Source organism: Zerene cesonia, chromosome 16 (genome assembly GCF_012273895.1).
Source record: "Zerene cesonia ecotype Mississippi chromosome 16, Zerene_cesonia_1.1, whole genome shotgun sequence".
Taxonomy (NCBI): domain Eukaryota; kingdom Metazoa; phylum Arthropoda; class Insecta; order Lepidoptera; family Pieridae; genus Zerene; species Zerene cesonia.
The window spans coordinates 7,368,902-7,383,008 of NC_052117.1; the positions used below are offsets into that span (position 1 = coordinate 7,368,902).

At 33.6% G+C, this 14,107-nt stretch overlaps 1 protein-coding gene across 1 annotated transcript; it reads left to right on the forward strand.

The window, feature by feature from the left end:
• Positions 1 to 7,995: 7,995 nt before the first annotated feature.
• Positions 7,996 to 10,764, forward strand: LOC119832895. Its single transcript, XM_038356712.1, has 4 exons — positions 7,996 to 8,057; positions 8,219 to 8,444; positions 8,551 to 8,652; positions 8,770 to 10,764. The coding sequence occupies exons 2-4, from the start codon at positions 8,219 to 8,221 to the stop codon at positions 10,311 to 10,313; spliced, it is 1,872 nt and encodes a 623-aa protein (XP_038212640.1). The 5' UTR covers positions 7,996 to 8,057; the 3' UTR covers positions 10,314 to 10,764.
• The last annotated feature ends 3,343 nt before the right edge of the window (positions 10,765 to 14,107 follow it).

Consider the following 14,107-nt stretch of genomic DNA (forward strand, 5'->3'; position numbering starts at 1 on the left):
GGGTTATTTAAGTTACTACGATAAATATTGAATTATGAAAAAAATATATTTATGACATGTACACAGAAAATTACAAGTTATGATATTTATTTATTACTTATAGAATAAGTCTGGCTTGAAATTTAGAGTATTTTGTTACAAAACATTAATTTAATAAGTTTCAGGAGTTGGTAATATTTTCAAGAGCGTTATAATATATATGTTGTTTATACCATGCTATACTTTTGTAAAGCGAAGTATGAAGCATCGCCAGCTCCCAACTCGTTGAATTCAGCCGTCAGCGGCAGATATACGAATCTCAAGCTAACTAATTGATTGGTTGATGCATCGGGCACTGTATTAATTTATATTTTCCACTTTAACTTGATATAATTGCGTCTTAAAGCACAATTTAAAATTATGACTGCTTCAAAACATTTAACTTTAAAACACTGCTTTCCGTATAATTTCTATATCAGATATTGAAGTATGCAGAGTGTTCCTGTTATGGTCGTGATATCGCTTTAATAACAACGTGACGCACAAATGATTAGTTACATCTTTTCCTCAGCTACGTATTTACATATGGTCGGCATATACCGCTTCGCTAATGCGGTCATTCGGCAATGAACACAATTTACCTAATATTTAAAACTAGCGCGCGAGCAGATGGTAAGGTCACCGCGTTATCAGTCAACACATAGAAATTAAGATTTTATCAAATCCGTCTGTTAATAGGAGTAACGAGTGTATCAGCGTCAGATAAACAAATCGCCATTCTTTATATAGTATTATTGTTATCTGTATTACACTGAATTTGTGGCAGTCTGTATAAGTTAATGCTATCACATCAAACACCACTTGCAGTGATAATTAATTGTACGAAACAATTGATCCCCTTTTTGTAGTAAAAAAAGTCTTGGTTTACAGCAGTAGTTGTTGCCCGCAGCTTCGCCCGCATGGTCAAGGTATAAAGTCTCTTAACGAATGCATGCATCATAGCGGTTATCTGCATACCAAATCTCAGCTCGATCGGTCTAGTCGTTTGGACTGCCCCTACGTTGTTTAGTCAGTCATTCTAGTCAGTCTTTGGTGTTATAATAATTTATTAGTTTGATTTTCATTTTTAGTTTTATAGCATTGAAATGCTTTATAAATGAGAAATTTTGAAAGAATAGAAAAAATTTGATCACGAGGCAGGATTATTAGTTTGATTTAAAAGAATTTTTAAAACATTCGTCAGAAATTATAGATGTACAAATTTGTATAGCAATGACTTAAAAAACACTGTCATGTTTTATAAAGATTAGATGAAAAATTCTTATCAGAATTTAAGATAAGTTGATATAATTTTTTTCCACCTAGTACCTGTAAGTCCCCGCTTACATACTTGAGTAAGTACCTACGTTTTACGGAGGCGTTGAAAATATCTCCCTGTCCCTTCTCCTTTGTCTTTTAGAATATAAACTACGTCTAGAGGTCCAATAGTCTTAATCAAATTGAAATTAATTTTAAACAAAAAATGATCACAGATATTTTGCGTCGGATAAATTTTATACAAGGGGACAAAATAAATTACTTTAAAAAATAGTACATGTTCAATTTCATTCAACAGAGATATAGTCGTCATCCGAGCTATAAATGTCGACGTGCTACAATTAAAACACAGTATCCATAAAATTGCCATAAATTTATTACTCCTGAGATTTATTGCCGAAAATTTATAGCGCAAAATTCAGGCGTAAAGCATCTTTATGTGGTTTTGTACAAAGTGTCGTTTTCACTTCGCAGGTCCCAGCATTTTGACGAGCAATATAACATTTAGTTAGTACAAAATGATTTGATTTGTCTGCAGCACTTCCTGTCGAAGTGTTTGCGAAGATTAAACCACGCCCACTTCGTATAAACGTGTAGATTTATACTCAATTTACATTTGAATTCCATCTAGCTGGATATAATGGAGGAGAGAAAATTATTCATGTAATCCTGTTATTTTTCTTTTAAAATTTATTTTGAAAGCAGAAGTATTATTTGACATACACGATTACTTTTAATAATGAGAAGGGTTGATAATCTTTAATAAGTATTCACAATACAAGTAAATAACGGGATATGTGCCTCTGCCCGTAATGTTAAACAAACTCTTTGTATAACAACGTATCACGTAACTATTTTTTGGTAAAATAAGCAACATTTTCACATTAACTAATAGTTATGGTTCAAATAGAGACGTTGTTCATCATGAACAGTAGTAAAACTGAAATATTGGCAAATTAAACGAAATTGTAAACATTAAGTTAAGCTAAACTATGAGTTAAGACCGCCTCCTTGGTACAGTGGTTAACGCGTGAGCGTAGAACCGAGGGATCCTGAGTTCGAATCCCGGAGGGGACGCACAAAAAAAATGTCTCGGTCTGGCAGGACACAGAAGGCTGATCACTTACTTGTCCATAAAGAAAATCGATCAGTGAAACAGATTAATATCATCTGCCCCATACCCCACTAGGGGACACGGGAATTCACTTTTATGAGTTAAGGATACAGCATTTTGAATACTTCTTCTTCATACATTACCTTCTTGTACACAGATTCTCACATCTTTGCATATAGAATTTCATAAGATTTGGTGTTATGATAAAATGAAGATGAATATGTAGGCACCTCCGAGCTATCAGGTACATGGTACAGGGCGAATGGAGATTGTTATGGTGCACTACACTGTTGCCAAACATTTGCAGTTCAGCCATTAACCCAACCGTTGGAACTGCTCCAAATTTCCTGAGCCTTGCCGTATTCGAGAATATTAATAGTGTCTTTTAACTATTTGGTGACAAAAATTAGCGTAGAATCATACTAAAATATTATGTCTTATAAGTTATTTAGTTGGAATATTAAAAACTAGCTTTAGCCCGGGTCTTTGCACGCATAATATTGGAGTAGTTGAATGGATGTTATTATACCTATAAACCTTCCTCTTGAATTGATCTATCTATTAAAAAAACCTCCAATCCGTTGTGTAGTTTTTAAGAACTAAGCATACATACATACAGGTGCGGGTTGCGATTATCTTTATACTATGAAGTAAACAGTTTCAACAAATAAATATCTGTTCAAAATAATCGATTTATTTCTCTTTCCCATGATGACATCACATCCGATCCTGACCGAGGGTTCATCATGATCTTGAAGGCACGAGAAAGTTGTAACTGAACTTGTTTTTTCTATGTGTCAGGCTGTTACGAAATAAAAATAAAAATAAAATAAAAAGCAAACAAAAGAAGAACCTGCAGCTTTCTATGCTTTTCATTACACTTATCATCAGAACTTTAAGGCAGTTATTTGATCACTATGCGATCCTTTCTCATAACTGTTAGTCTAGCCATTTGACACAAATACACACTTATTAATAAACCGCATATTTCAGAATTCAAGGTAATTAAATTACTTCTAAAGCTAAACTTAGTAACAAGTTATAGTGGTGGGGAAGTTTGCAAGCTAATCATGTAAGAGTCTCTTAGCTCCATTTGAAGTTGACGTTAGACATCTCGTTGTAATCTAAGTTTTGCTCCACACTGACATTCTGTTAGTCGCAATCATATTATAAAATGATTATCTCTTTACTAATATAACAAATGCGAAAAAGTGTTTCTTGGTTTGTACGTTTGGCCTTCTTTCATGTCGCAACGGAGAGGTCGTTGTATCTCGGTTAGTTGTATCTGGTGATAATAAGAAGTTAAGAAAAGGACATACGTTACTTTTTACTACGCGGGTGTCGGATATTAATTGTATTTTAACATTCTGTTGGATGGATAAATTATCCATGACATGACAGTTAATATACAGATGTCGCTTTTTATAACTTGTGAAAACTCGTCTATCGAATCCTATAAAATGTCGGATCACTTAGAAACGGCGCGCATTCGTACGGATTGTGCCTTAATGTTTGAACTTTGTTTTTTCAATGCGATCCAACTACCCTCATTTGTTAAGTCTTTGTGACTGGCTGCGATTTGTTATCAACTGACTATATAAATTAGAAAGTTGTTTAGAATTGCAGTACATTCTCATGACGATCAAACTAATATTAAACTCGGCCCTCCTTGTTGATTTAGGCATAGCCGCGGTAAGAAAGCTAGTCTACAAAATGAACTAAAGAAACATCTTTATATTCATCGTCTAGATAGAAACAGAAAAGTTTTGACAGTTTTAGTAAATCTTGATATTTTTTTGATTCATTTGAATATCGAAAATTTAGGAAAATTCGCATGAGATTTTCATCAAAAGCTTTTACAAAATTTTAATCACAAATGAGATTTATACATATTTAAGAAGTGAAATTACGTATATAAATTTATAGTACCTGGATGACCGAGCTTTGCTCGTAACTTCGTGAAGTTAGATTGTTTATAAGCGTTTTTTTTCCAAGATCGTTTAGGCATTTTTAAGTAAACACGTGCAAAACAATATAAACAATTAGTCTAACCTCAAAGCAAACACTCATTGACTTCGTTACTTAACAACGCCATGTGCTGGAACTTTAATTATTCGCCAAAAAATAGTATTATTATTCGCCAATAGATGTCAGGAAGAGTCATAATAAATTGGGACTACTCAAACGCCTCCTATTTGTTAAAAAAGTAAGTTTAAGTCGATAAAACACGAATAAAACACGAATATGACATTTTATACAAGAATTGCTCGTTTAAAGATATAAGATATACTATAAAATTGTTATATATTGAAAAACTGGTCACAATAATATCCCTCGTCAAATAGATGTAATATCTCGGTGACATTTATATGAGAAAAATGTATAACTTCAAGAAAACGAAAAAGTCCTACATCCTAAAAGTTTCACGTAAATTAGTTACCAGTTCGGAAACATTTCTTTTCGTGGAAACGTGTTTTTCTTTCATGACTGGATATATTCATATTTTCTCCTTCAGATGGTCAAGCGCGAGTGAGTTTATTTTTATCAAAAAAAATATTCAATGTTTATATATATTTATGATGATGTCCAAACAACTAGTCCGTGGTTCTCAAGCGACATCATTTTGAACTGTTTCATCTTGCACATATTATATTAATTAAAGCTTAGTAGGCTTCATGAACTTACTTTTTGAAACCTGATCACCACCTGAGATCTCAAAATCTTTGAAGCCGTTAATCCTATCCTACTAATAATATAAATGCGAAAATTTGTAAGGATGTGTGTGTGTGTTTGTTACTCTTTCACGCGAAAACTACTGAACCGATTGCTATGAAATTTGGTATGGTATATAGCGGGATAACTGGAATAACATATAGGCAACTTTATATCCCGATATTCCTAGGGAATTCGGATTTACGCGGTGAAACCGAGGGGTGCAGCTAGTCTTACATATAAGTATAGCTTTGTCATTTAATATAAATGCCAGCTATCGCTCAATATTAAAAATAAAGAGATTTTAATAAAAATAAAATTAGTAATACATTATTAAGTAATTTTTCATTTATATGCAAAATCATTCCGTAAAAAACAATCAAATGTGGGTCTAATTCCCGCACCCAGCCTATCTTCGCGCTAGAGACATGCGATATGGATCAAACTATCTCCGCTACTTACTGTCACTCTAATTTAATTATAATTTGTATTATTCAGTACTCATGTGATCGACTTTCAAAATGTTAACAAGGTCATTGATCTCCTTATCTTGTTGTGATACATTTAAATAGGTCTCAGCTGCAGGATTCGGACTAGAGCTTCGTCACCCGTTCTTTCATTCAACTTAACATTGTATCAAGTTCAGATACAATTGAAGACCAAGACATCTAAATCCATCCAAGACATCTCTGATTTTAATGACGATAATTCTGTGCGAAGTAATTGTATCCCTTGACTGAGTAAAGCATTGCTTACATCCACGTAAAGGTTACTTTTATCGTCTGGAATGCGAGTGTTTAAACTTTTTAAATACATAGTGGGAAGATACTGTCGTCTAAGATACAGGCTCGGCCTAGTTTATACGACTAGTGTCCATAGTTTTAAGTTCCTTTGGTCAAGAATTCAAGCCACATAATATATGCAATGTCAATGTAAGGTATGGTTAAATAAAGATTTTTGTTATTAATCATTATTTATTTATTATTTATTTTGTAGTAATTTCTCCTTAGCATATTTTACATTCCATTTCGAACGTTTGGGTAAGGCACAGATAACATAATACTCTCTTGCCGTATAGTAGTATGTTATCTGTGCTATTAGGTTTTAGATTTCTTTTAGCGCCATCTGCCGTTATAAAGCTTTATCACAATTATCGCAACCATTCGTAATCTCCAACTAAAAACTAAATCAATAATATTTTATATAGAATGGCACTAGATGGCAGCGGCTACAAAGTTTTCAACTGAATTTCAAAGTTGTTGACAATGCCTATTTCTATTTAAAAAACCGATACGTTGCATTCTTAATTTAATATGCTATTATGAATAATAAGTAACGGCTAGTTATGAATTAAAGGATTATTCCCAAACCGATGAGAATCCCTTCAGTGGTTTCTTTAATTACGTCTTTTGATACTGAGTCCTACTCGGGCATTGAGAATAACGTTATATATTGGCGAAACAGTATCTTTTAATACTTATCGCAGAGTTAACGTTCTTACTATGTTTACTGATATAAGAAAGATAAGTAACTATCTCGAAACAAATTGTCGAGAAAAGCTGAGACATCTTATCAAGTTGTGACGATGCAATCATTTTGTAAGTTTATTTTATTATCCTCATTAGGTTCGACATAATAAATAATTGATTTCTGTGGTTTTATAAATTTAAGAAAAAGTGCTACAATGTAGTTGATTTGATTATCTAGCGATATCAAACATTCTGCGTCAATCAGTTTTAAATCGCTATTGTAATTTATAGTTGACCAATACAAATATGAAGAAGTCTGTCAGATTAAATCAGGATGAAAATAAAAATCTTAACAGCAGATCAATAATAACATTCTTGATATGTTAAGCTTATTTATTAGTTAACTGAATGATTAAAAACTTCCACTTTCTCGGGTTTTAAACCATATTCAAAATTTGCTTCATATCGTTTCAGTAGTTGAGGCGTCAAGAAGAGACTGACAGATAGACGGAAAGACAGACAAACAAAGTTACTCTCGCACTTATAATATAATATAACGGATAAGAATGGGGTTATTTTAAGTTAGTATGTAGTTTGCTTTCTTTTTACAGCTTTGTTGGAGAGTAAATAAACAAGACACTCGAAAGGAAACGGCTTTGAGGAGGGATACTAGACGCTGCATTGATATAAAAATATACATACAGACGAATATAGAACCTCCTCCGTTATTGTAAGTCGGTAAAAACCATGCGCTCTGCGATGCATTCATTAATTAGTTAGGCTAGATGGAACGGTAAAACATAATTAAAATTAAAACCTGCTTATTTTAACATTATGTTTTAATTATATTAACTTGTTTTCTTTATTTTTACCGAAATAGAGCAGCGTTTATAAAGCTTATCGAACAACGAGGTCAATTAAGACCAGGGATAACTTTTAATATTACTAAGAATTCTAATTTGTTCCGTGATAAGTTATTGTCGTGTAAACTAGGACTTAATAATGCTTATGCATTGAGGAAAATACTTCTGATGAAAGACAAAATAGTAAATGTTGTAATAGGTAATTAAGGGTAAATCTACACTTTTATTATAAGGACGAAGAATTTGTATTGTTGTTTGTTTGTAATGGATAAACTCAAAAACTACTAGACCGACTCTAAACATTCGTTAACCATTAGAAAGCTTCAAATTTGCTGAGTCTTCAAAAAATTCAAATAAAACTCAGGAACGTAGAATTACGTTCTTCCCCTCATATCAATTTTTAGTATATGAAGCTCAGTATTGCTCAAAACTGTTTGAAATTTTTTAACGAATAAATTGATCTGTCGACGTCATTGGTCAAGTTCATTCCTACACGTCAGACCACGTCACTCTAATATAAATTAAATTCAGCTGTTGGGGCCTGGGCGTTTTAGTTAGAGAAGCGCTATGCGACCTTGACAACGCAGTTGATTGGAATAAGAGGTTAGAAAATAATTATTTTGTACGAAATTTAAGTGATTTAGTTATAGCGTTTAGCTCTAAGTAATTGAGACCCAACAGTTTGTAAAATAGATGTGGTTTTTGTGTTGTTTTGATGCTATTGTTTTCCTTGGTAATTACGGAAACGCTTTGGTTCATTTCAGATGTCATTCTATGTTGTTCAATTCTTGGAGCTGCCATATGAAGGAATTAATAATTATGTATGCGTACCACACACTTGGGTAATAGTAGGAAAAGTGCAAGATGAGAAAGCTGTTATTGCCTACCCTGCAGACGAAGATCCTTCTCTTACAAGAGATCGTGTAAAAAGAAAGGAAAGATGCAATGATGAGTGGAGATATTATATGGCCTACGTCAAATATCGGTCAAGTGGGTTATTTTTATTTGTCGTTTCGTTTTATACTATATTGCCGAAACATGTTCAGATTCGACATATCGCAGAAATTAAAATAAAACATATTTTATTTCTTTTCAGCTAATTACAAAATTGCAGAACATTGGATAACTAAATATGAATCTGGAGCAATAAGAATAAATACAAACAATTTATTAGCAATAGAAAGTGGAAGAATACCCGGTAAGACTCAAATTAATTTATCGATGTGCACGATTTAATTTCCATTCAAAATACCTTTTATAATATTATTTGTTACAAAATTTAACCTTTTAAGGAGAAATTTTTTTCTATTTACAGGTACGCAGCGCGAATCTACATTGAACACGAATTCAGGGAGTGTTGCTCAAGGTCACTCGTCGACCTTTTATAATCCTCGGAAACGTCTGTTGACAGAGCCAATTAAGCGACCAGCGCTACCAGAACCTGCCCAACAATCTAATGGAAAACAGTTAAAATTGAATAGACCTGCTCCGTCATCTAGCACTTCGGTTACTGCCTCTAAGCCTGCCTCAGAGTCAAAAAAGGAGCAGCCAACCAGCATTCAAGAAAACCAACACACGAAACTCATTCAGACTCAAGTGGCTGCTGCCGTTTCGAATAGTACTCAAACTCAGCGTACTCAAACTGCAAGGAAAGCTACAAAAGTCAAAAAAGAAGAGCTGTCTTCTATTCTGTCGAATTTAGTGAAATCAGTTAAACGAACGTTATCGGCTACTAATAAACACATTCAAAGCCAACAGCAATTGCAAGCAGAGCCGAATGAACAATCGACTGAATATAACAATGGGGGTTTAATATCGAGTCTGAAAAATATCACTGGATCAGTAACCAGCAATAAAGATAACGTAACAGACAATAAAGGTCAAAAATGCGAGAGCGAGGTAGAACCTTTGTCGTCGTATTCAACTTCGGATTCCGATGTAGTTACGGATGAAGAAATTTCAGATAACAAGTTATCTACAGACAGAGCACCTATTGAGAGAATTAATGACAACACTAGCACTGGTATCTCTGTTGCGAGTGGTTCTGCACATATGCCAACAGCTGCTCAAAACGTTAGATCTCATACCAGATCTATTTTAGAGCAGCAAATGTTGGATCATTTTGCTTCTCTCTTTACTCAAATGGGCTCTACTTTGCGTTATACTTGTGATATGTACAATACTTTACGGAGTTCTATTCTCGAAACTGTCCAGATATATAAAAAGTTACTGGGTGCAGTCGAACAATTTAACTCGGCGCAACAAAATTCTGCAAGCAACGAATCTTTTTCGATTAACCTGACACCAGAAGTCCGACAATCTCCTGATGAAAGACATACTGAAATGTCTGCAAGTAATATTTCATGCATCCAAGATCAAAACAGTAATGACGATGCAAACACACCACTGGAAATAAACCACAATTCATGGCGTTTTGTTCTACCAGCGGAATATGATCGTAATGATACAAAATGGACATTGAAGTACAAAAAAAATCTACCAGGACTCGTAGAACTTGTGCCTCAGAGTGGTGTTTACGTCAGTTACGCAGATCTCAAATACTGCTTGGAAGTATCAAAGGACTGCAAATCATTAGCAAGACGATTATTAACAATCGTATTCACAAGAAACGCCCTCAGTATTTGTTTATCAATAACTGAAAGAACGCAGGTTTCTAACAATATTGGTTCTAATGCAAGGCCAGAATTAGATGATCACGCGTGTGCGATGCTCTTAAATTTCGTTCTAAAGCATGGATTTCAACGTGGTTGGAATACTGACTTAAACCCTATACTCAGTATGATACATAGTAAAATTCGAGAAGTTCGGTTTAGGTACGGTGTCATGGTTCAATGCTAGTTAGCATTGTAGTAGTTACAGCAATTACGATGATATGTTTGTCATATGGGGAGCCGATCAATGTTCCTTTATTATTAATGCTAAGAATTTAACGATGATTGAAACTACTTTATCTAATGTCATTGATATAATATTAAATGGAAAAGCAGGACAATGACAATTAGTCTAGCCCCTTTCTCGTTGATGCAGTCATTGATACAGTTGTTATCGCGTGAGCATAGAACCGAGAGGTACTAAGTTCGATACTGAGACGTTTTTGTGAGGACTTACAAAAATCGTCTCGGTAGGGCAGGACACAGAAGGTGTATATAACAAGTATAGTAGTACTACTTAGATGTTGAGACGAATCGATGTTATATGTTAGCTGATTGTAAATTAAAATTTATACCAAAAAGTTTAATTTAAGGAACAATGTTACCTCGATAAGTACAATAAATAGTATTCGCAATAAATGGTTGAGTTTTTTTTTTTTATAAACCTAGATGTGCAACATGAAAGTCAAAATTTACCTTGATAATATTTTGATTATTGAATGTGGATGCTTATTCACAAACGACTAACACTCTTGGTATCTTTGATATGCACGTTGAATAAATATCTTGCTTAATCGTAATTTACTGCTGTGTTTCGTACAGTGAGACGGGGAGCCGGAGTTTCCCTTTCCTCATCCTTTCCAGTCCATTCTTTTTTTCCAGTCGTCAATTCCTTCCTTAAGCCCAACACTTTGAAAGGAGATAGGACAATAACTTCTACCTCTGCTAATGTTAATGGGGGGTGGTGATCGCTTACCATGAAGTGAACCACCAGATCAGTTGCTCGTTATGATTTAAAAAAATAATGTATATGCACCCATCCATATTCTAAAATGTTTATTGTGTCTAATAAAAATCGATCTCTCATTTCTAAATCAAATCTACTTAGCAATTCATGTCTAAGCAAAACTTGGTCCTTATTGAAACAAATAGCTTTGAGATATTTCGATACATCCTATCTTTCCTACGTTATTTGAATAAGAATGATCAAATCGAAATAGGACAACCGATTATTAATTCATCGGATATATCACAATCAGCCGATACAACTCGGTTGTCTACTTGATTGAATCAATGGCGGTCTCCAAAGGAATGATATCAGAGCAGAATTGATCACCGTCTAGAAAGATTAAGGAGGAGTGAGTTGGTTAAATAAACGGCGCATTAGAAATGGACATAACAAGTTGATGATCTAATTAACATCTATTGTTATTCTAAGAAGAAGGAATCATATTTGCTTGATCAGCTAAAATTAAAAACAGTAAATTTTTATATGACTTTGTTCACTGCACACTGTCTGAAAGTGTGTGTCTTTAAGTTTTTTGAAGAAAATGTATTTTTCACATCCGACCATTCATCATAATCTTAGAGGCACGAAAAAATTGTAATTGAACTTACTTTTTCTATGTTTCAGGCGCTTACGAAATAAAAATAAAAAGACACAAAAGAAGAACCTGCATCTTTCTATCCTTTTCATTACGTTTATCATCAGAACTTTTAGGCAGTTATTTGATCACCATGCGATCCTTTCTCATAACTGTTAGTCTAGCCATTTGACACAAACCTTATTAGTAAACCGCATATTTCAGAATTGAAGTTTGCAAGCTAATCATGTAAGAGTCTCTTAGCTCCATCTGAAGTTGACGTTAGACATCTCGTTGTAATCTAAGATTTGCTCCTCACTGACATTCTTCGAGCTTCTTCACCCGTTCTTCTATTCAACTTAACATTGTACCAAATTCAGATACAACTGATGACCAAGACATCTAAATCCATCCAAGACATCTCTGATTTTAATGACGATAATTCTGTGCGAAGTAATTGTATCCCCTGACTGAGTAAAGCATTGCTTACATCCACGTGAACGTCAGTTTCGTCGTGTGGAATGCGAGCGTTTAAACTTTTTGTAGTCATTTCTCCTTAGCATATTTTACATTCCATTTTGAACGTTTGGGTAAGGCACAGATAACATAATACTCTCTTGCTGTATATTAGTATGTTATCTGTGCTATTAGGGTTTACATTGCTTTTAGCGCCATCTGTCGTTATAATCGTAAAACGTAATCTCTGGAAATTGAATCAATAATATTTTATATAGAATGGCATTAGATGGCAGCGGCTTCAAAGTTTTCAACTGAATTTCAAAGTTGTTGACAATGCCTATTTCTATTTAAAAAACCGATACGTTGCAGTCTTAATTTAACATGATATTATGAATAATAAGTAAGGGCTAGTTATTAATTAAAGGATTATTCCCAAACCGATGAGAATCCCTTCAGTGGGTACTTTCAAAACGGCTGATCATCAGTTGTTACTATAATTACGTGTTTTGATACTGAGTCCTACTGGGGCACTGAGAATAACCAGTATATGTTGGCGAAACACAGTATCTTTTAATACTTATCGCAGAGTTAACTTTCTTTCTATGTTTACTAATATGATTACAAGGAATTTAAGTAACTATCTCGAAACAAACTGTCGAAAAGACCTGAGACACCTTATCAAGTTGTGACGATACAATAATTTTGTAAGTTTATTTTATTAACCTCATTATTAAAATAATTTATTTGTATTGTTTTGTAAATTGAAGAAAAAGTGCTACAATTTAGCCTGATTTAATCATCTAGCGATATAAAACAATTTATCAGTTTTAAATCACGATTATCCTCTCCTACTATAATCCAACTATCCTATGCTACTAATAATATAAATGCGAAAGTTTGTAAGGATGTGTGTGTGTGTTCGTTGCTCTTTCACGCAAAAACTACTGAACCGATTGCAATGAAATTTGGTACGTAGATAGCTGATCAACTGGAATAACATAATACAGGCAACTTTTTATACCTATATTCATTATTTCATACATTTATTGGATAGAGCAGCGTTTTATATAGCTTATCGAACAACGAGGTCAGTTGAGACCAGTGATAATATTTAATATAAAAACTAAGTATTATTCAAACGTTTCAAATTTGTTCTGTGATAAGTTATCAATGTGCAGACTAGGACTCTAAAATGCTTATGCATTGATGAAAATACTTCTGATGAAAAACGAAATAGTAAATGTTGTAATATGTGATTTAGGGTAAATCTACATCTAACTCATTTTTATCTTCGGTTTACGTAACTGGTTACGTAACTTATGCAATGAATAACATCAATTATAATTATGTGTTCATTGCATAAGAGGTCTCAAAAAAAATCAAAACTAAAAATTTAAATAAATCTTAACAACTTAGAATTATGTTCTTCCCCTCATATCAATTTTAGCTTATATAGCTTAGTATTGCTCAAAACTGTTTGAAATTTTTAACGAATAAATTGATAAGTTGACTTCATTGGTCAAGTTCATTCCTCCACGTCAGAACACGTCATTCTAATATATAAATTAAATTTAGCTGTTGGGGCCTGGGCGTTTTAGTTAGAGAAGCGCTACGCGACCTTTGCAACGCAGTTGGTTGTAATCATAAGACCACAGATTTTTATTTACAATAAGAGGTTAGAAAACAATTATTTAGTAAGAAATTTAAGTGATTTAGTTATAGCGTTTAGTTCTAAGTAATTGAGACCCACCAGTGTGAAAATAGATGGGTTGTTTTGAAGCTATTGTTTTCTTTGGTAATTACGGAAACGCTTGGATTGATTGGATAATTTCAGATGATATTCTATGTTGTTCAATTCTTGGAGCTGCCATATGAAGGAATTAATAATTATGTATGCGTACCACACACTTGGATAATGGATTACATAGTGAAGCATGAG

Coding starts and splice junctions, on each gene's coding strand:
- LOC119832895 (XM_038356712.1), top strand. CDS start 8,219: ATGTCATTCTATGTTGTTCAATTCTTGGAGCTGCCATATGAAGGAATT. Junction 8,445..8,550: donor CTACGTCAAATATCGGTCAA/GTGGGTTATTTT, acceptor ATTTCTTTTCAG/CTAATTACAAAATTGCAGAA. Junction 8,653..8,769: donor AGAAAGTGGAAGAATACCCG/GTAAGACTCAAA, acceptor TTCTATTTACAG/GTACGCAGCGCGAATCTACA.